General features: G+C 35.1%; 4 protein-coding genes and 1 non-coding gene across 25 annotated transcripts; 3 read left to right on the forward strand and 2 right to left on the reverse strand.

Annotated features, from left to right (window-relative positions):
- Positions 1 to 1,390: 1,390 nt before the first annotated feature.
- LOC135796221 (uncharacterized) lies at positions 1,391 to 3,661 on the reverse strand. 21 transcript variants are annotated; one of them, XR_010549271.1, is made up of 12 exons: positions 3,328 to 3,659; positions 3,166 to 3,209; positions 2,995 to 3,042; positions 2,835 to 2,878; positions 2,670 to 2,713; positions 2,505 to 2,548; positions 2,340 to 2,383; positions 2,147 to 2,198; positions 1,979 to 2,056; positions 1,815 to 1,870; positions 1,655 to 1,706; positions 1,391 to 1,542 (listed from the first exon to the last, which is right to left on the reverse strand). XR_010549271.1 is itself a non-coding variant. In XM_065308151.1 (10 exons), the coding sequence occupies exons 1-9, from the start codon at positions 3,328 to 3,330 to the stop codon at positions 1,856 to 1,858; spliced, it is 342 nt and encodes a 113-aa protein (XP_065164223.1). In that variant the 5' UTR covers positions 3,331 to 3,659; the 3' UTR covers positions 1,391 to 1,542; positions 1,815 to 1,855. The 21 variants fall into 21 exon arrangements, 1 of the variants encoding a protein (XP_065164223.1); XR_010549269.1 differs by having other exon boundaries at positions 1,983 to 2,056; positions 2,666 to 2,713; XR_010549268.1 differs by having other exon boundaries at positions 2,666 to 2,713; positions 3,328 to 3,658.
- A 3,816-nt stretch (positions 3,662 to 7,477) lies between these two features.
- On the forward strand, positions 7,478 to 11,791 carry LOC135795752 (sodium-coupled monocarboxylate transporter 2-like). Its single transcript, XM_065307536.1, has 9 exons — positions 7,478 to 7,984; positions 8,765 to 8,900; positions 8,974 to 9,193; positions 9,668 to 9,945; positions 10,006 to 10,228; positions 10,297 to 10,437; positions 10,500 to 10,718; positions 10,781 to 11,051; positions 11,114 to 11,791. Exons 2-9 carry the CDS (start codon positions 8,795 to 8,797, stop codon positions 11,657 to 11,659), a joined length of 2,004 nt encoding a protein of 667 aa, XP_065163608.1. The 5' UTR covers positions 7,478 to 7,984; positions 8,765 to 8,794; the 3' UTR covers positions 11,660 to 11,791.
- Positions 11,792 to 12,022: 231 nt separating this feature from the next.
- On the forward strand, positions 12,023 to 14,544 carry myd (stromal cell derived factor mayday). Its single transcript, XM_065307539.1, is given in 5 exon segments — positions 12,023 to 12,953; positions 12,956 to 13,098; positions 13,224 to 13,480; positions 13,540 to 13,746; positions 13,806 to 14,544. Coding segments are annotated over 5 exon segments (1,155 nt in total). The 5' UTR covers positions 12,023 to 12,695; the 3' UTR covers positions 14,096 to 14,544.
- A 265-nt stretch (positions 14,545 to 14,809) lies between these two features.
- LOC135795418 (zinc finger protein 91-like) lies at positions 14,810 to 20,854 on the forward strand. The gene is made up of 9 exons (XM_065307099.1): positions 14,810 to 15,092; positions 15,171 to 17,178; positions 17,230 to 17,323; positions 17,381 to 17,583; positions 18,449 to 18,618; positions 18,697 to 19,000; positions 19,391 to 20,257; positions 20,309 to 20,402; positions 20,460 to 20,854. Exons 1-9 carry the CDS (start codon positions 14,949 to 14,951, stop codon positions 20,584 to 20,586), a joined length of 4,011 nt encoding a protein of 1,336 aa, XP_065163171.1. The 5' UTR covers positions 14,810 to 14,948; the 3' UTR covers positions 20,587 to 20,854.
- Positions 18,036 to 18,117, reverse strand: TRNAS-AGA (transfer RNA serine (anticodon AGA)). Its single transcript has one exon. It is a non-coding gene; the product is annotated as a tRNA-Ser (tRNA).
- Positions 20,855 to 20,981: the final 127 nt, after the last annotated feature.

A 20,981-nucleotide genomic window follows, 5' to 3' on the forward strand; every position in this document is an offset into this window, starting at 1 on the left:
ACCATTGTAGTGGTTGAGTAGGTTGCCAACCATTGGTGTGGTTGTGTGACATGAGACCTAATCATTGGTGTGATTAGTTGTGAACTGCCAACCATTGTAGTGGTTGAGTAGGTTGCCAACCATTGGTGTGGTTGTGTGACATGAGACCTAATCATTGGTGTGATTAGTTGTGAACTGCCAACCATTGTAGTGGTTGAGTAGGTTGCCAACCATTGGTGTGGTTGTGTGACATGAGACCTAATCATTGGTGTGATTAGTTGTGAACTGCCAGCCATTGTAGTGGCTGAGTAGAATTTCCAACCATTGTAGTGGTTGTGAAATTGTTAGAAGTCAATCATTGTAGTGATTGTGCTTGATACTGCAAATCATTGTTGTGATTGTGCAGGGTTGAAAACCATTGTAGTGGTTTTGTACATGTTATTTCAGGTTTATGATTCAAATCTATTAGTTGTTTATGCAATGTAATATTGCTGCATATGAGAGAGATATGACAGAGATGTGGTCAGAGATGACCGAGTGATTAAAATTTTCGAACAAGATTCTGAGATTTACTTTGTTTTACAGAATAAGCCACACGAGGACGTGTGTGCGCAGGATGGCCGTGTCGGATTCGAATACGAACAAGGACGCCATCTAGACATAAGAAGATGAATCAGCTAATGGAGGTGCAGTCTTGCATCGATGTGGTCTGGGTGTGTGTCTCGAGTAAGAGCGACAAGCGCAGAAGGGATTCGAAGGTTTCGAGGGAAAGGCGAATCATGTATGAAGACACTCACTCTGAGAGCACCGTTGAGCGCGCACCCAGAACTCATCCCGTTACGCCGATTCAATTCGTATTGTTTAAGCTAAGACATACTTTGTTTTGTAATAAATGGCGCGTAATTTAAATTGGAATGTTGTTAATGTAGTTGAGGAGGAGGTGTATCCGACATATATTTCTTAATTTTCTAGCCCTCTTAGTTGTCGAGAGCCTACAGAATTCGAAAACCGAATTTGCTGAATAAAGATTTTTAAACATTAATTTTTCCCGCCATTAATAGTTACCGCCTCTTATATTTACTTACCTCCTCGCCCTTCCTGCGATCCTAATACCAAAATCTGAGTTTCGACTGTTTCGAGTCCAAATTTTCTGTCATTTTGTCCCTCAGAGTCGACAAAATAAAGATTGAATATTAGGAACGCAGAAAGTTGAGGAGGCCGATAAAGTTTTGGCGGCAACTAGTAATGTGCTGCCTCCACTGGCGACGGGCCGAAGCTCAAAACTTTCGGTTGTTGTAGTTTCTAATTGATAGATGGCACTAGCATGCACTTTTCAAAATAAATGGTTTAAGGAATCGTTAAATATGAATATGTGATAAGGTAGAAATAACAAAAATAATTATAATTCGAAAAACTTAAAAATATTCTTTAATAAAGAAAACACACAAGCATACAATTTGGGAAACATTTTATGTAATAATCACAAAAGTTATTTAAGATAATGAAATTTAATACTAACAATCTGATGCAAGAATGGTCCTTCTAGAGTCAAGTGCAAAATCCCTAAAACAAGCAAAAATTAGTCCTTCGTACATAAAAATGCAATTTTGGGGGTCAATTTGTACGATATTCATAAAAGTTATTTAGGAAAATGATAAAGGAACTAATTACTTACAATCTGATATCAGAATGGTCCTTCTACGATGTCAGACTCTGGTGCAAAATTCCTAAAACCATAAAAAATTAGTCCTTCGAACATAAAAATGCAATTTTGGGGGTCAATTTGTACGATAATCATAAAAGTTATTTAGGAAAATGATAAAGGAACTATTTACCTACAATCAGATACCAGAATGGTCCTTCTACGATGTCAGACTCAGGTGCAAAATTCCTAAAACCATAAAAAATTAGTCCTTCGAACATAAAAATGCAATTTTGGGGGTCAATTTGTACGATAATCATAAAAGTTATTTAGGAAAATGATAAAGGAACTATTTACCTACAATCTGATACCAGAATGGTCCTTCTACGATGTCAGACTCAGGTGCAAAGTTCATAAAACCATAAAAAATTAGTTCTTCGAACATAAAAATGCAATTTTGGGGGTCAATTTGTACGATAATCATAAAAGTTATTTAGGAAAATGATAAAGGAACTAAGTACTTACAATCTGATACCCGAATGGTCTTTCTACGATGTCAGACTCAGGTGCAAAATCCCTAAAACAAGCATAAATTAGTCCTTCGAAGGTAATTACAAAATTAGCCGGGCAAAAAATTCAAAAAGGGCATTTTTGTAGATTTCCCGAGAGAGAAATCTACTAGTTAAATAAGAAAATTATGAAGAATTATAATACCTACATTTTTGTGCAAGAACGGTTGTTCTCAGACACGGCGTGCGCCCGCTAAAACAGAAAAACCACAAAATTAGCCGAGCAAAAAACACAAAAAGAGCATTTTTGTAGGTTTCCCGAGGGTTAATCCTACAAGTTATATATGAATATAATAAAGAATTTTAATACCTACAATTTGGTGACAGAAGGGTTGTCTTCCGATATGGCGTTCGCCCGCTAAAGTAAAAAAACCACAAAATTAGCCAAGCAAGAAATACAAAAAGAGCTTTTTGGTAGGTTTTCCGAGGGTTTAACCTACAAGTTATTTATGAAAATTATTAAGCATTTTAATACCTACAATTTGGTGAAAAAGGGGTTGTCCTGCAATATGGCGTTCGCCCGCTAAAATAGAAAAACCACAAAATTAGCCGAGCAAAAAACACAAAATGGGCATTTTTGTAGGTTTCCCAAGGGTTAAACCAACAAATTGTATATGAAAATTATTAAGAATTTTAATACCTACAATTTAGTAAAAGAACGGTTGTCCTCCGACATGGCGTTCGCCCGCTAAAACAAAAAAACACAAAATTAGCCGAGCAAAAAACACAAAACGGGAATTTTTGTAGGTTTTCCAAGGATTAAACCTACAAATTATATATGGATATAATAAAGAATTTTAATACCTACAATTTGGTAAAAGAACGGTTGTCCTCCGACATGGCGTTCGCCCGCTAAAACAAAGAAAAACACAAAATAAGACAAGCAAAAAACACAAAAAAAGGAATTTTTGTAGGTTTTCCGAGTCTTAAACCAAGAAGTTATATATGAATATAATAAAGAATTTTAATACCTACAATTTGGGGAGAGAACCGTTATCCTGCGTTATGGCGTTCGCCCGCTAAAATAGAAAAACCACAAGATTACCCGAGCAAAAAACACAAAAAGGCCATTTTTGTAGGTTTTCCGAGGGTACCTACAAATTATACACACTCGCTGAAATTCATTGTTGTCCATACCATTATCACATTAAAACTTCAAGACACGCAATTAATAACTATGAAGAGAGACTCACAAACAAAACACGTGGTCACGACACCACCGCGCACGACCGACTAAACAGGAAAGAAAATTATCAGCCGGCGTAAACATCAAGTTGGGGACACCAGGTAGATAACTGTAGCATAGTATATTTTGTAATACTTCTCCATTCAATTTGTTTGGTACTTTTGGATTATAACAATGACATATGATACTGTCATATTAATTAGCGAAGAAATTAAAGAATGATTAGCAAGAAAACCTCCCATTGCTGAAAAGTTTGCGAAGTACTCTTCAATGTGGTTCAATAAATTATAGCCACTTTTGTTAAATAAACTGTCAAAAAACAGTCTCAAATTATATTCAATAGTACATTGTTTATGAATGTTGGGATCTTTGATCGGCTGGTCGCTAGCGCGTATAGTTCAAAAGATATATGCGACCGAATTCGAATTTCCAATTTAACAAGCTCATTTTATAGAAAATTTTCGGTAGATTAAGACCCTGCCATTCGTTCTTGTTTATCTCTTTTGTTTACGAGATATTCGCAATTGAAAAAAAGCGTCAAAAATTGAAAAATGTCCCTTTTTAGCACTTTTAACCACGTTTTTAAACCTTTTACCCCACAAATTTTAATCATTTTAATATCTTATCTGATAGAAAATTTTCCAATATTTCATAATCAGCAATTCGTTAATAGCTATCGCTTTTAGTTTAAGAGATATTAATTATCGAAAATCCTCGATAAAAGTTATCAAGCAATTTTTTTCTTAAGAATTAAAATTTCAACTCTCAGATTTCTGTTTTAACTGTCCTATCTTATAGAGAATAGTCCGTAGATTATCATCTAAAGAAGTACTCATTTCAAAAGTTCGACCCTGTCTTTCAGACGAAAATAATTTTAATAAAATAATTTGGACCTGTTTATCGATCAAAATTAAATTTAAACCATAAATTCAGGCCCGTCTTTCTACCAAAACATGATAAATATTGAAAGAAAAGTGTATTTTTATAGAAACAACGTTGTTCAACACGCTACCAAACGTGATGTAGTTTTGTTCAGGTAGTAGCACACCTTGTACGCCGATCGAAGTCATTTAATCGGTGAAATAAACGTTGGAACGTGGGTTGGAACCGCGTAATATCGCGGATCATATTGGAACGAACCAGATTGAACCGCCGCAGCCATTGATGCAAGCGATCGGACCGAATGGACTTACCCCGTGGCAGAGAAATACGCCGCGGGCAAATAATCCGGGCCCCGATGGCAATTAATTCCATACTAAATTTTAAAAATATAATTTTAACCGTGTAGATGCTGCTACCTGCAACAAATCTACAAACGTTGAGGCATCAATTTCATCTAAATTCACCTACACCGCAAGTATACGAAATGATCATTGCTGTTAGCTATTTAGTTACGCGCGTATCACGCCAAAGAAGGCTCACGTTTATAATTTATGCACAACATGAAATTCAATACGTGGTAATGAATATTGAATTGGTTTTATTTGGTTTTAAATTTATGCATTTACGTCGCCGTAGGTAAATAATTAATTCAGAAATCAATGAGGATATAGATTTACTTTTCCGCATTTCAATCATTGTTTAAGAAAAAATCAAATAGAAAATATCAGGAATCTTATTATTTCCAAAATAATTTGACTTTACAAAGTAAATGTTTCTTGAAATAATTAACTAAAACCAAAGATAATACTCGTTAAATATTAAACATTAATATTTCTATTTAAATCAATCAATTCTTAATCTTATTATTACTAAATTATCAACCTTGGCTTTTAAAAAATAATTAAAAGGAACCATTGTCATGCATGAAATCAGATCAAAGAAGTAATTATTTCTTCAAATATATTTTGATTAATGATTAATTGTTTGTATTAATTTAATAAAAATAGGTCATAAATTCATCACGAATTTCCTTGAAGTATTATTCTTCTGTTTACACGTGTCCATAAAAATTAATGAATCTGTTTTTATTATGATGTTTGTGATGTGATGTAAAAAGTTGAAAGTGTTTACACTCGTGCATTGTGTCGACGCTTATGAAATGTCCACATAAAAAAGGTAAAACGTAAAAAATAAGACATCCATTGTGAAAAACACACTCACTTTGGGGAATTTCAAGCGCGGCTCAAAAAAACTAAACGATTCCGGTTCGCGGCGGTTGCGACCGCCGGCGACGCATCGGAAGAAAAATTCACCTATCAATGCAACGCACAACGCTCAGCAAGCAGCGCACGCGCGTCAAACACAAATAAATTCTAAGTAAAAATGATAAATCATTGCAAACTCCCGATATGTGTGCACATATCATATCATCTAGCAAACTACACATCAAACCACAAACATTTAAATTGCTACCAAATTATATACTAGGATTGGAATGGCATGCTTAATTAAAGTTCTATCTAATTAGGCAGATAATTATCCCCCTCGTGGAGAAGTTGGAGTAGTGGAGCATTAATATATATGATGAGCATTCGAAGGGAAAACATATTCGTCACTGCATTGCTTTGAACGTAACAAATGCTCAAATGCTTCTCGTATTGATAGATAAATTGCTTCGATTGGTTTGGTTTCTATTGCGCATTGTTTCGACGTGCGACGCGTTCGGTGGCGATTAAAAGAAGTACAAACCAGTTGGTTCTGACCAAAATTCGTTTTTAATTAGAATTAATATGTCGCAGCGCTGCGCGCACACACATGGCAGTTTGCATTGTTGTTAGACGCAACAAGCAACAATCTGAAGCGTTTAATGTGTAACAAAATCAGATCAGGACTATTTTCTACTCTCACTAATGTTTCATGTAGGTAATTGCTTTAACACGATGTATGATTATTTTGCAACACTAACGAAATGTTTTTATGAAATATTTTTACAGTAAATATACAAATAATATGTTTTTGATGTAATATTATGATTAGTAGATGAGTTTAGAGTTTGTCCTGGTCTGAATTTTGAATTTATTGCTGTTTCTTAAATTTGCGAAGGTCAAAATGGTCTAATTGTCGTAAAATTGTGATTAATGAGCACATTTCAATCTATTTGCGGAATTCCTTTGTTTATGTTTTACAAAAAGTAAACAATCTTCAATTTTGACAAACATTTAATGAATTAAATAGCCATTAAACTAATTTTTACGAGTTTTCTATTAAAACTCGTCGGATACGCAGATACTTCAAACTAATCTTTTGTGCAAGGATATTTTTGTCATTATCTTTAAATTAAAGTGTTAAAATATTTGTAATTAAAGCTTAAAAACACTCAACTTTCCAAACAAGCATTAATCATCTAAAATATTAAATTAATCATATGCCACATTAAGATACACAGCAAAATGGTTGGTATTTTGCACAAAATCAATGGATTTAGTCAAAATATTGTGTTTTTCTTATAATTATTTAGATTTTATTCAATGTTGGCATTAAAAATATGTACTTTTTTATGTCAAAGTATTTTTAGCACATCCTTAATGGCAAACACAACAAAATAGCAGCCATTGTGCACACAATCAATAATTTCAGTCAAAAATCTTGTTTTTTATAATTATAAACGTTTTATTCAACGTCAACATTAAAAACATGTACAGTTATGTATAAAAGGCGTTTTTTACGCATTTTTAATGTTTAACTTTCAAATAAAACGCGTTTTTCTATATTTTTGATTATAATTATTTGAAGTCGATGAACGATGACATTTACACGAGCTTAAGATAATGAATACTTAAATTTTCATGGTTTCTTCCGCGTTATTCCGCACTTGTTGTAACATCCTAGTACCAAATTAAATCTGACTCCACCAAATACGCACGTGACGCACCACACATCAAACAAACAAATAAATAACTAAATCAACGAATCGAACAAGTGCGTGTAGTGCTATATTGCTTGACTTCCTGATTTTCCTCCAAATTACTTTGTTAATCGACCAGATACCAAATGATTGAGTGTTTGTCTTGACTTTCATGTGTAAAAAGCAATTAGCTATACCATCCTACCAGTTATTACCCGAATCTTGGTGTGGCTCTCTGGGCACGTTTCTCGATTGCGCCCAGCGCAATTTGTTAACAACGCAGCGCGCGCCTTTTAAAAACCAGCTGCCATTCTGCCACGGTTCGCATTTCGAGCAATAGTCGCAAACCAGCCAAGTCTGAGTGCGACGAAACACTTGAAAAGCTTCGTGTGTGTTGTATGTGTGTCAAAGTTAAAAAGTCGTTGTATAAAACGAAACGTTTGCCGATTGATTTCGATCATTTGATAACGAGATCTTAAACATTGCGCATCCGGAAGAACACAGTACAAAACTTGTCTTTGAAATTAAATAAAAGAACAGCATACAAAATTAAATCAAGTTTTGAAGTGAAAAGAAAAGTTGATTTTCAATTTTGCGATTTTTCCATTGCTGAGCGTTTTGTGGATTTAAATATCCGCGAATGAAATACCGTCGGTCGAATCGCGAAATTATTCAAATACAATTTCGTACATTTCTTCACTCTGCCAGCGACAGAGTATAAATGTAAAAATAATTTGTTAATTTCTGATAGTTCCAAATTTTTGTGCGTGGTTGTGGTATATTTAAAACAAATAAAAAAGTGATTTAGTTAATAATTTCATGTAAGTATTTTTATTTTATTTACGGTTTACCTTTATTTATTAAAAAAAATAATTTAGTAATTAACAAAAGGGTATTATACCTTCAATCATCATTTACAAATTATAGGTATTATAAATTAGTACAAAAACCACAAATTGCAGCCAATTATTGAATAAAAATGTCTATTAGAGTTCATTCAATAGTTTAAATGGTAGCTAATTTGTTTAAACAGGTGCTAACAACTTAATTTAAACAGTATTTAATTGTGCTAATTTATTGTTCATGCCAAAAGCAATTAATTTTTTTGTGTGGTCAACCTAATAGGTCAATATTTAACATTCGTAAAAATTAATTGCAAAACAAATCTTTGCAAATAAGGATTGGCAAATACCAAATTTATAGATTTCAAAAATAGTTTTATAATCTGAGCTGCCTGATTTATGTGTTTACTTTCAAACTAACAAAAACACTTGAGATTTATTGATTTTTAATTGTAAACAAATTGAAAATATTTTGGTACTTAACAATTGACCGATAAAAACTATGAACACATAAAAAATAATTCAAATTTATAACAAAAACCGATTATTTAAAGAATAGTATTATAACAGTACACGTGTAATATTAGTTTGACTAAATCCATGATTGCAATAAATTAAACTGAAGTTCTTAATTAGTTTAATGCTATAGTTTGCAACTGGATAACTAATAATTACAAAATCTCGATTCGCGGTAAAACATACCAAAGCATTAATTTAAATTCCAATGAAATTAATGATATGTATTTTATACTTTTGCAGGTGTTAGATCTTTTCTAAAACGTCGCCGATATGTTGAAATTTACATCCGATAAAAGTTTACTTTGTTTATTGATCTTGACATCAACAATATGCTGTGTTTTATCAAACGAACATAATTCATCCGTTACTTATACAGGTATAAACATTAAACCAATATTAATTTAATATAAACCTTTGATATTAATTGAAAATATTTTGATTGAGTTTAGTAGTGAAAGAAAACAATGCACAATGCGCGAATGGTCACGAAACCCTCAAGAACGGTTTCTCATGGGCAGATTACCTTGTCCTGGGCGCCATGCTTGGCATATCATGCGGTATCGGCGTGTTTTACGGCTTCTTCGGTGATAAGCAAACAACGAGCGACGATTTTCTCCTAGGCGGTAGCTCCATGGGTACAGTGCCAATGTCAATGTCACTTGCAGCAAGGTAAGCTAATAATAGGTAGAAATAACTAGTTACCTATATAAATACCATCGCATAAATTAACTTTGAGATAAAGTTTCACACATATACGAAATTTTACAATTGTTTAATAACTCAAACACAATGCGTACATGTATAAAAAAACAGTCATCATAAAATTATAGTAAGGACCACAGGATCATGACTAGAATAACAATCAATTATTGCAAATCGTCACCAATGACGTCAAAAAATTTTAAGATTTAAATTGACAATATCAATGGTAAATTTAAGTACGTCAGAGAGATTGGGTTGATTTTGTTGCAAGTTTGCTTGCAGTGACACGAAGCTGTACAGTTAGTTCGTTCTAGTTTGATCTGGATACGTTTTACAAGCGGCCGCGACGATCGCAGATTTAAATTATTAATGGCGGTCGTTTTTCTGTCTCCACTTTCCACTCCACACACACTCCAGCAATAATTTTGTTTCTGTATTTAGTTTCATCACGGCTATAGAACTTTTGGGCAACCCAGCGGAAATGTACCAGCATGGTTCGCAATACTGGATGATCTGTCTGGCATTCGTCCTCGTTGTCCCTTTGACCTCCAAATTATACCTACCAGTATACATGAAACTTAGGTTGACTTCAACTTATGAATACCTTCAGATGCGTTTCAATGCGCATACTAGATACGTGGCTAGTGGGTTGTATATACTTCAAATGGTACTCTATACTAGTGTGGCTGTGTATGCTCCTGCATTAGCCTTAAGTCATGGTTAGTTTTGTTTGGAAATTAGATTTATCAAAGAGGTTAATTATTTTTTGTTGTATTTAGTTACGGGATTGAATGTCTACCTTGCTGTTACCGTTGTTTACATTGTGTGCATATTCTACGCGTCTCAGGGCGGAATGAAAGCTGTGATCATGACAGACACCTTCCAAGCGGCGGTGTTGATTGGTTCCATTATGTTGATCGTTTACTATGGGGAGAAATTTGTAGGGGGGGCTGGTGTTATTTGGTCCAGTAATTACAGGACAGAAAGATTGGAGATTTTTGAGTAAGTAAACATAAAATTACCTGTTTAAAATTATTTTTATAAATTTTTATTAATTGTAATGTTTATAGTATGAATCCGAATCCTACAATTCGTCATAGTTTCTGGTCGGTTGTTCTGGGTGGGACCTTTTATTGGATGACCATGTTCTGTTCTAACCAGGCATCCATTCAGAAGTATTTGTCGGTTGAGAAGATCTCCCAGGTCCGCAGGTAATACAATTATTCCTAAAACATTCTAAAGTGATTATAATTTTGTTTTCTTTTGTTCATAGGGCATTATGGTTCTCTTGTTTTGGTCTAATTTTAATCTACACAATCAACTTCTATACCGGCATGATAATGGTTGCCCATTACCGCCATTGTGACCCAATTCATGCTGGTAACATCAAAAGTGCTGATGAACTTCTTCCGTTGTATGTCATTGAAGAAATGGGGCACATGCGAGGAGTTACAGGTTTCTTTGTTGCGGGAATATTTGCAGCTAGTTTGGGGTATGTCTAGTTATTTATCAATAGAATTCATCAATATTAACACAACAGGTACTTGTTTATAGTACTGTTGCCTCCGCACTGAACAGTCTCGCTGCTGTTACCATGCAAGACTTCATCGGAGGTGCGTGTGGATATAAATTAGCAGGAGACAAAGGAGCACTTTGGGCCAAATGGATTTCCATTATCTATGGTGCAATCAGTTTTGGTCTTGTTTTTGTTGTTGAACAACTTGGAAGTGTAATGCAAGCCGCGATTAGTTTCAACGGTATGGTTGGAGGTGTCACCTTTGGGTTGTTTTCATTGGGGATGTTTTTCCCATGGGCTAATACTAAGGTAATTATTAGCCAACATAATCAAAGTCATTTAATACTTAAAATGCAATGAATATTTTACAGGGAGCTATTGCCGGAACAGTCACCTCAATGGTCCTCATCGTTTGGATGGGAATTGGTCAACAAATAGCAATTGCCAGTGGTAACTTTCATGATACACCCAAGGAAACTAGTATTGACCAATGCCCTTGCTTAAATTCTACCTCCCTCACCCCAGATGCTATTGTCTATGAAGATTCTCATCACCCACCTGAAGTATTTTTCCTATACAGAGTTTCCTTCCTCTGGTATTCCGCTATTGGCTTCCTCGTAACCATAATTATCGGTATGATAGTTTCATATCTCACGGGATTCGAAGACCCACATGATGTCGACACAGATTTAATTTCACCAGTAGTACATGAGTTCTTATGTGGGTTGCCTAAATCTTTAAAAGAAAAACTCAACATTCCCCTGAAGCAAAACTCTTCGGGAACTACAAAAAGTTATGCAAATGGCGACAGAGACATGTCAATGAAAGGAGTTGTTAATGTCACTTTAGATATAAGCGACGAGGCTGAGAAACCTAAACAAAATAGCAATAATGGTACTGTACCGCATGTAATTTGAGCACCAACTATGATTTGTTATTTATTATTTATTTGTGCCTCTGCATTAGTATTATTAAAATAGTAATTACATGTAAAGAAGCAAAATGTATAGATTTTATAGTTGCAACAATATAATCTCAATTATGCTTGATATTATTGCAGTAAATTACATTTTAGTGATTGAAATGAAAGATAATCGTGATGAAGATAATTTTGAACCAAATAAATAATTTTTTTTTAATAATATCCATTTATATACAACATAACTACAACAGCGCCATCTAGTGGTCCGCATTTTAAGCATTGAAAGGTACAATTTCGATTTTTTCATCCCCTCTACAATCCACCCCTTAGCACAGAAAGGATGCCGAGATTTTCCTCATGCCCGGCGCAGCCGACATTGCACATTCGTACCCGTACACATCGCACCCACACACAAACGAAATCACACATCGCCGCACACGCAACCCTTTCGATTTTCATCCACATTTTCACCTAACAATACTCTTACAACCCTCACTAGCGTAAATCAATCAGTCCACATTCACGCTGCGCGTTGTATGCAGGTCATTCTGCTATTTATTACATTATACATTACACTACCGTCTGTTTTATGTTAATACCCATTACACTTTCGATTTAGTGTCTTACTTGGTTGGCTGTTTCGAGCATTTTTGAGTTACTACCGTGTGCCGAAGTGAACGGAGTGCGAATTGTAAGCGCAAGTGCATGAAATGTGGGCACATTTCACCTCGACCTTCTCAACTCGCCCGCGGCTCGTGTACGCATTGCCTGGTGTTGAAGAGAACGAACGCAACACGAATGGAATTGAATGAAATTTAGAAAGTGCTACCGCTACCACACACTCTAAGATAAGCAGAACGCGACAAGACAACGCAGTCAACAATAACGTCCACGGCCAGTTCCACCGCGTTGCTCACTTCGTCTACGGCTCAAACATTTGCAAATCAGCAAAATGATAACTTTATAATGAATAAACCGCAATACTTTCCAAACAAGTATTAATAATTTGTGTAAAAGTGTCTCAAGTGTAAATGTATCTCAGTGAATACGCGTGGAAAATGGGTGCAAAACGGCCGATCGCAGTAACACGTTCTCTCCTCTGCCAGCGTTGGTCCTTTCCGTTTCCAATCTTCTGCTATCTGGGCCTGATGCTCACCTTCTGGCTGCTATCGGTACCTCTTAAACCACATATTCGAATTCGGATCCCGAATGATTCTCCGATGGATATTCGACTAGGCGCTGAAGATACTTTTGAGATTCGATTGAAGAATAGCAATTTCAATTCGGATGATAATAATAAAACCCGAGTGGAGGCGGTGATGAAAAGAACGCGGATCCGATGAATGATCCGAGGAATGAGTATTTGATTAACGTGGATAATAAAGAGAACTTGCATAAAGATCAGGCGGAAATTCTGGAGGAAGTTTTTCGAAAGTAAGTCACCAGAAACAATGGCAAATCTTTCAATAGAGTAATTTAACTTGTTTGACAAGTAGAGTAAAGTTGGCAACTTTCATCACAAAGTTTTAATGGGGGTCTCGTTATTTGTTTTGTTTTAGAGCGGATAAAGACAAAAACAATAAGTTGGATTCGCGTGAGTTGGCTGAATGGATTCGGAGAAAAATCGTCGAGCATATTTCTTGGGCGGTGAGCAATAATTATGGCCTTTTTACGCTGATTGATAGGAACCCCCGTAATGGCGTCGTCACCTGGAAGGAATATCATGCGTACTTTTTGAAAAAGCGCGGTTTTAGCCGGAAGTATGTCAAGCACCATGATGAAAAACGACACAAGGGATTAGAAAGGTCATTAAAAGGTAACAGAATATAGATATAATACCTTATAACATTTTTTATTTAAATATTAACTTTTTAGAGCAAATAATGAGAGATAAAGCTTCGTGGATGGAAGCAGCACGTTCCAATCCAGATGCTCTCACTTTGGACGAGTTTTTGGCATTCACTCACCCTGAATCTAGCGCTACAAATCATTTGGCTTTGGTGGATGAGCTCTATGACAAATTTGACAGAGATGGCGATGAATTACTAACGGAAGACGAATTTGCCATTCTTCAAACTGAAGGTAAAAGTCAAAAATCTCTAAAAATATTATACTAAATCATATAAATCATAAAACTCTAGGTGCTGAAGATGAAACAGTTGTAATCCGTCAAGATGAAAACGAACGCCGCGCGGAGTTTCGTAAAAACGTCGATTTAAATGGCGATGGAAGAGCTGACCGCCGTGAATTGCTTCGTTATGTTGCTCCGCAGAGTCCACGACATAGTGAACATGAAGCTGAAGCTCTCCTGGCTCTTGCTGATAACGATCAGGACAACATGCTCTCTTTAGACGAAATACTCTCGCACCCGAATCTGTTCCTCAAATCCAAGATGGTGGACACCGCGCGAAGCTTCCACGATGAATTTTAGCAAATACTCTCGATCACCGTCCTCTCCACGTTCACCCAACCCGAGGAGCTCTGACCCATGGAGCTCCCAAGTTGAGCGCGTGCGTGATACTTGTTTATCTTTTAAATAAACTTGAATTAAACTAAGGTACTACTATAACGTACTAATCTATGTGAATACGTTAGAAGCACCTTGTCAATATGGAATTATTTTCTTGCACATTAGGGACGACTATCAATTATTACACTAAACGTCACGATGAGATTTTATTTATAAGGCAAACGAAAAGACTGCTAATTTTATTAATTAATTGTAATGTTATTTATATAAGTATAATGTACATAAAGATGGTTCATGTTTTAATGAAGTACGCAATCGATTGTTAGTAGAAGGTAATTTGAAGTTATTGGAAGCTGGATAATGTGTTGTAGGATGACATTCAGAATAAAATTACTTAGAGCACTTCTAAATATTTTTTTTGGTATAAATAAATGCTAAACGTTTGAACTATGCGCCTGTCATACAATAAAATGCTGCATAGATGGCGCTAAATGTCCTGTTTTAAAATTAACGCTGTTATGTATTATGTATTATGTATTAATATGTTACGTATTAATGAAAAGAACTTGGAATTTATGTTTTTAGAAGATTAATACTAAATATGCTAATTCTCTGTTCTTCTTTAAACTAAAAAGACTACAAAAGCGTCAATACACAAAAATAAACGACGTTTTTAAATCACACTCACCTCCGTTTCTTACATCAGCTGTGAGTTAGCGTGACAGTTTCGCCAGTGGAGTAGACTAACCATCTGGATCGCAAAATATTCTCAAATAAAAATATCTAAACCATCTGTGCTTGTGTAATTAGTAATATGAACGAGTGCGAATTAAATTTTACCAAAATATGCCGTTGTTGTAAGCGGGAAGAGGTTAAGATGATTTCAATCTTTGATGATAATATTGAATCCATTCACCCTTCCATTCCGGCAATGCTATTGACCATCGCTTCTCTAAATGTAAGTACATATACTATTTGAAATTATTCGAATTTAATCACATGTTGAAATGATTTTTGAAATATCTTTGTATTTTAGGTTCAGCAAAATGATGGTTTGCCTTCTCTCATTTGCAAAACATGCATCAACAAAGTCCAAAATGCTTATACCTTTAGACAACAGTTGATAAAAACAGAGGCTGAGTTGTGGGAAATATTAAAACAGCAAAAGGAGGTAATAATTGAAGAAAAAAGTGAGAATATAGTTAGTTTTCTAAAATCACTGCTGAGAAAAAATGTAGAGAATGATGAACCAACTGGGGATCCACCTAATGTAGATCAACCAGTAACATATTTTTGTGATAAATGTGATACAGGGTACTCTCATGTAACATCACTACAGAGGCATATGAAGTCTCTACATGACACTTCAATAATATATGAATGTAAAAGTTGTAATGCCATTATTGCAAGTAAGGAAAATTTAAAAGTACATATTCATCTTCATGAAAAGTCATTTTGCTGTGAGAATTGCAAACTTATTTTTAATTCTTTGCCTGATTTGCATGCTCACCTATGTAGTAGCAACACAACTAACACAAGTGTTGATTTTCAAAAGATTGAGGCAAATGAAGATATTGCAGAATATTTTACAGAGTTAGTATACAATGAGATTGAAACTCTTGAAGTTGAATGTGACCCAATCTATTTACCCCAAAATTTGACTGAAATTGATGAAAATATTAATTTAACTAATATCAAAGCAAAAGATCTCAAAGAACATATTCTCCAGAAACGTAAAATATTTGCATGTAAACTATGTGGTTGCAATTTTGCACGATTTTATTACATGCAGCGTCATTTGCGCACACATCTCAAGCAGAATGTGTTTAGGTGCGCCAAATGTAATCGCACTTATAGCAGACATGAAAAACTGCTTTCACATTCGAAATCATGTAAGGGCGAAACGATATTTGCGTGTGATATTTGCAATCGGACGTTTAAACGTGCGGAAAACTTGATGTGTCATAAAGAGATACATTCAAACTCGACTATCTCGCAAATTAAAACTTTAACCGAGGAGGATCTGCAAGGTACGAATGCTAAGCAATTCTACAGTTGGAATTATGTGTCTGTGGATAATAATACTTTAACAATAGAGAACGCGGATGAAGAAAGTGCTCACAGTGATAACGATATTGAAGACACTGAAAGTACAGAAAAAAAGATAAAGTTATTTGCGTTTGTTTGCGATATTTGCAATGTTGAGTTTGGTTGCCTGGAAAAACTTGAGGAACACCATCTACTTCACCATAATCTTCCTAATGTTGTTGATTTCGAATCAACAAATGAAGATAAAACAGATTTAACTAATGGTGAGAATACTAGTGATAATTGCGATGTTACTGCCGAACCTAAAGATGTATCCGATGAAGAATTAGTGATGAAAATTGAAATTGAAGATGATGAAATACAAAACATCCCCAAACAGGATGAATCTGATGGAGATTATTTACCAAATGCAAGAACAAAACGCACCAGAAAGAGACGACCTGGTAGACCCAAGAAGATCAAACCAGAAGAGACAGAACCGATTGGAAAGTTCACATGTCCTGTGTGCAATGAAACTTTTGAGCGAATTTCGCACCTTGAGTCGCACGGCAAGGAATTTCACGCTGATTATCAGGTCTTGAAGTGTTCGCAATGCGACGGAATGTTTTCTCGTGTGTACGCACTGAATCGACACATGCAGCTTCATAAAATCGATGTGGATGCAACTTTATTAGCAGCGCAAGCGGAGAACCGAGAACGATTGATGAAGGAAAGGCGACATGAATGCGAGAAGTGTCTGAAACGTTTTACAACCAAGCAGGCGAAACAGTTCCATATGAAGAAACACGCAGATGATGAGAACTTTGTATGTCACAAGTGTTTCAAACCGTTCTTGTCCAAGAGCAACTTAATGGAGCATTTGCAGTTTCACGATAAGACAAAAAAGTTCCTGTGCTCGGAATGTGGCCAGAGTTTTACTCGGAATGATTATTTGATTATTCACATGAGGCGGCACCGAGGAGAGAAACCGTATACTTGTAAATATTGTGGAAAAGGTAATAGAATAATAAAAATCTGCAAAAATAGCTTTAACATTGTGTTTGCAGGTTTTCCACGAGGTACTGACTTGAAAGTACACGAACGTTATCACACTGGTGAGAAAACACATCTGTGTGTTGTATGTGGGCATGGATTTAACAGGTAAAGGATATTTTATCCATAAAGTAACAGTAATTTCATCAAATTGATAAATTTCAGAGCTTATAATTTAACAGTTCATATGCGAACGCACACAGGCGAGAAACCTTACAAGTGTCGCTACTGTGACTCAGCGTTCGCACAATGCAACGATTTAAAATCGCATATTCGCCGGCACACAGGCGAGAGATTCCAGTGTGATTTGTGCTCATTGAACTTTATCATGGGTTATGAATTAATCCAGCATAAACGAAAGGATCATGGTAAATTAACGCATCTATTAAATTATTGCGCTCCGACTTATTTTGTTTTTATTGTAAGGTTTGAATGTTAGAGTCACATTAGGAGAATTAAAAACACTGGTTCGAATCCGAATGATCCAAAAGCAGAGACTATTGAGCTTCCTGAACCTACGATACCGGAGAGGCTGGTGGTGAATCTACCGAAGAAGGAGATATCTACAGAAGATCCATTATTGCAATCTGTTAACAAGGAGTAGCCGCAAATTGCGTTTGGTATACCATAGTTATATTTTATTAAATGAATTCTGTACTGCGGATATATTTAATAAAAATTTATTCTTTTATACATCAGGCACTATTATTGAGGAAATATAAGGTAAATAACGAACTGAACACAGCGTCTGCAAGTAAATGGCACGAGCTGTATTAAAACTTTATTATTTTAGTTTTTAATACAAAAACTTTGTCACATTCGCAGTCGGTAGGATTCGAACCTACGCTCCCAGAGGGAATCTGATTTCTAGTCAGACGCCTTAACCGCTCGGCCACGACTGCATGAGTCCGTAATAAAGTCTTACTTTTCTTGCTGTTCACCTCATTCGTGAAAGGAGGAAAGTAGGTAGGTTGTAATCGTCAAAAAGCATGGTTAAATTTTGGCTAAAATGAGTGATAAATATTCAAATAAATGTTAAATGTTTACATGCGTGTTTACAACAAAACATATTTTGCAGTACCCAACCAAACCTCGCAAAAATCTATCCATTGGAGCATCTTTGGTTAGGTGTTTGTTGTGCATGTTTGTTGCGAGCACTGCTTTCGCCAGTGGAGTAGACTGATTTTCTGAATTGTAAGAAATGCAAACCATTCAGTATCAAAAAAACCTAAGCAGCCTGTGTCTTTCTAACTAGGAAAATGACTGAGAGCAATTTAAATTTTGCCAAAATATGCCGTTGTTGTAAGCGGGAAGAGGTTAAGATGGTTGCAATCTTTAACGTTGATATCGAAACCACTCACCCTCCTATTCCGGAGATATTAATGACCATTGCATCTCTAAATGCAAGTACTTATAGTATTTCAAATTATTCAAACTCAATTACATGTTGAAATGGTTTTTGAATAATCTTTGTATTATAGGTTGAGGAAAATGATGGTTTACCATCTCTCATTTGCAAACCATGCATCAACAACATCCAAAATGCTTATAACTTTAGACAACAGCTGATAAAAATTGAATCAGAATTGAGGGAAATATTAGAAGAGAAGAAAAGCAATGGTCTAGTTAACTTCCTAGCATCACTGCTGAGTAAATCTGTTGAAAATAATGAACCAGTTGAAGTTTGCTCTGATGTAGATTTATCAAAAGGACTCTGGTATAAAAATAAAAATTTGAAACCTGAGCCAAACATTTCAGCAAAATATGAATCTCAAAGTTGTGAAGGTAAGAAAATCTTGATTTTTCCTTATTAAAAACAATGGGAGGCTAGTTATGAAATGTAGTTTAATTATATTTTAAATTATGTGAACAATTTGCATGCTTATTTATTTATGTAGTGCTTATTTAAGTGACATAATGTAGATTCATAAAAAATCAATACATCTGGATTTATAAAATATATTTATTAAAATAATTTGTCATTTTTCTTTGGATTTTACAATTTGTTTGAGAGTTCAACATGTTTAAATTATTTTAATAAATATATTTTATAAATTACTACCATGGATTACGTATTCAACTTAGAAAATAATAAAACATCTGGATTGTTGTTTATGTTTGTATTAGCAACTGCAAATATGTATAATTATGTATTTAAGAATTCTTTAACAATAGATAATGCTGATGGAAGATTAGAGGACCACTTAAACAATTCTGATGATATGAAAACACTTGATTTTAAACTTCACCATAATCAGCCCAAAATTACTGATTGTGAATCAACAAATGAAGATGAAACTTACTTAGCCAGTGGTGAGAATACTAATGATAACTACGATGTCTCTGCCGAAACTAAAGATATATCCGATGAAGAATTAGTGATGAAGATCGAAATTGAAGATGATGAAATACAAAATATCACCAAACAGGATGAATCCGATGGGGATTATTTACCAAATGCAAGAGCAAAACGCACCAGAAAGAGACGACCTGGTAGACCCAAGAAGATCAAACCAGAAGAGAAAGAACAGATTGGAAAGTTCCCATGTCCTTTGTGCAATGAAACTTTCGAGCGCATGTTGCAGCTTGAATCGCACGGCAAGGAAGTTCACCCTTATTGTGAGGTCTTCAAGTGTCCGCATTGCGATAAAAGGTTTTCTCGTGTGTATACATTTAATCGACACAGGAAGGTTCATGTGGATGTGGATGCATCCTTGTTGGCAGCGCAAGCAAAGAATCGAAAACGACTTAAGAACGAACGACGATATAAATGCGAGAAGTGTCCGAAACGTTTTACAAGCAAGCAGGCGAAACAGTTTCATTTGATGAGACACCCAGATGATGGGAACTTTTTTTGCCTCAAGTGTTTTAAACCTTTCTTGTCCAAGAGCAACTTAATAGAGCATATGAAGTGTCACGGTGAGGTAAAACCGTTTGTGTGCTCGGAATGTGGACTGAGTTTTATTCGGAATGATCATTTGAATACGCACATGAAGCGGCACATAGGAACGAGACCGAATCTTTGTAGATATTGTGGAAGAGGTAATAGAATAATAAAAATCTGCAAAAATAGCTTTAACATTGTGTTTGCAGGTTTTCCACGGGATACTGACTTGAAAGCACACGAAGGTTATCACACTGGTGAGAAAACACATATTTGTACTATATGTGGGATGAATTATAGCCGGTAAAGGATATTTTATCTACAATATCATACTAATTTCATCAAATGGATTAATTTCAGAGCTTATTGTTTAACACTTCATATGCGAATCCACACAGGCGAGAACCCTTATAAGTGTGAATATTGTGACGCTCAATTTACAAACCCATCCTCCTTGACCAAACATAAACGAAGACGCCATGTTTGAGTTGAGAATATAAGACTTTCAATTTTTAATTGCATGCTTGCAATTTGGATGTAGTCAATAAATATTTATGTAAAATGTATTTATTAAAATAATTTTGTTGAGAAACTGGATTTCTGATGATGCCCACAGGGCGAAACATGTAAAACTCCCAAACAAAATTGTAAAATCCAAGAAAATCACAAAATTATTTTAATAAATACATTTTATAAACCATGGATTACGTATTCAACTTAGAAAATAATAAAAATATTTATGTTTTATTTAAAAATGCTTTGATGATGAAGGGTTGCATATATTAAGCCGTAGTAATTTTGCCTTTGCGCGTCTCATCGTTTGTCCTGTTGCACAGAAAACAGAAACGGCCTCTTCAACATGCACCCACACAAAAAGAAGAT

The sequence above is a fragment of the Atheta coriaria genome, unplaced genomic scaffold, assembly GCF_025399875.1.
Source record: "Atheta coriaria isolate IRGN ID8LTWV9N9 unplaced genomic scaffold, Caltech_Dcor_3.1 hic_scaffold_7_pilon, whole genome shotgun sequence".
In the NCBI taxonomy this organism is placed as follows: Eukaryota; Metazoa; Arthropoda; class Insecta; order Coleoptera; family Staphylinidae; genus Dalotia; species Dalotia coriaria.

Bases quoted from the DNA above. Each gene is read 5' to 3' on its own strand.
- LOC135796221 (XM_065308151.1), bottom strand. The intron at 2,879-2,994 runs GTATTAAAATTC...TTTTTGTTTTAG, and splicing joins GTTCTTTTACCAAATTGTAG to CGGGCGAACGCCATGTCGGA. The intron at 2,549-2,665 runs GTATTAAAATGC...TTTTTACTTTAG, and splicing joins CCTTTTTCACCAAATTGTAG to CGGGCGAACGCCATATCGGA.
- LOC135795752 (XM_065307536.1), top strand. From the start codon at position 8,795: ATGTTGAAATTTACATCCGATAAAAGTTTACTTTGTTTATTGATCTTG. The intron at 10,438-10,499 runs GTAATACAATTA...TTTTGTTCATAG, and splicing joins AAGATCTCCCAGGTCCGCAG to GGCATTATGGTTCTCTTGTT. The intron at 11,052-11,113 runs GTAATTATTAGC...AATATTTTACAG, and splicing joins TCCCATGGGCTAATACTAAG to GGAGCTATTGCCGGAACAGT.
- LOC135795418 (XM_065307099.1), top strand. From the start codon at position 14,949: ATGAACGAGTGCGAATTAAATTTTACCAAAATATGCCGTTGTTGTAAG. The intron at 15,093-15,170 runs GTAAGTACATAT...TTTGTATTTTAG, and splicing joins TGACCATCGCTTCTCTAAAT to GTTCAGCAAAATGATGGTTT. The intron at 17,179-17,229 runs GTAATAGAATAA...TTGTGTTTGCAG, and splicing joins TTGTAAATATTGTGGAAAAG to GTTTTCCACGAGGTACTGAC.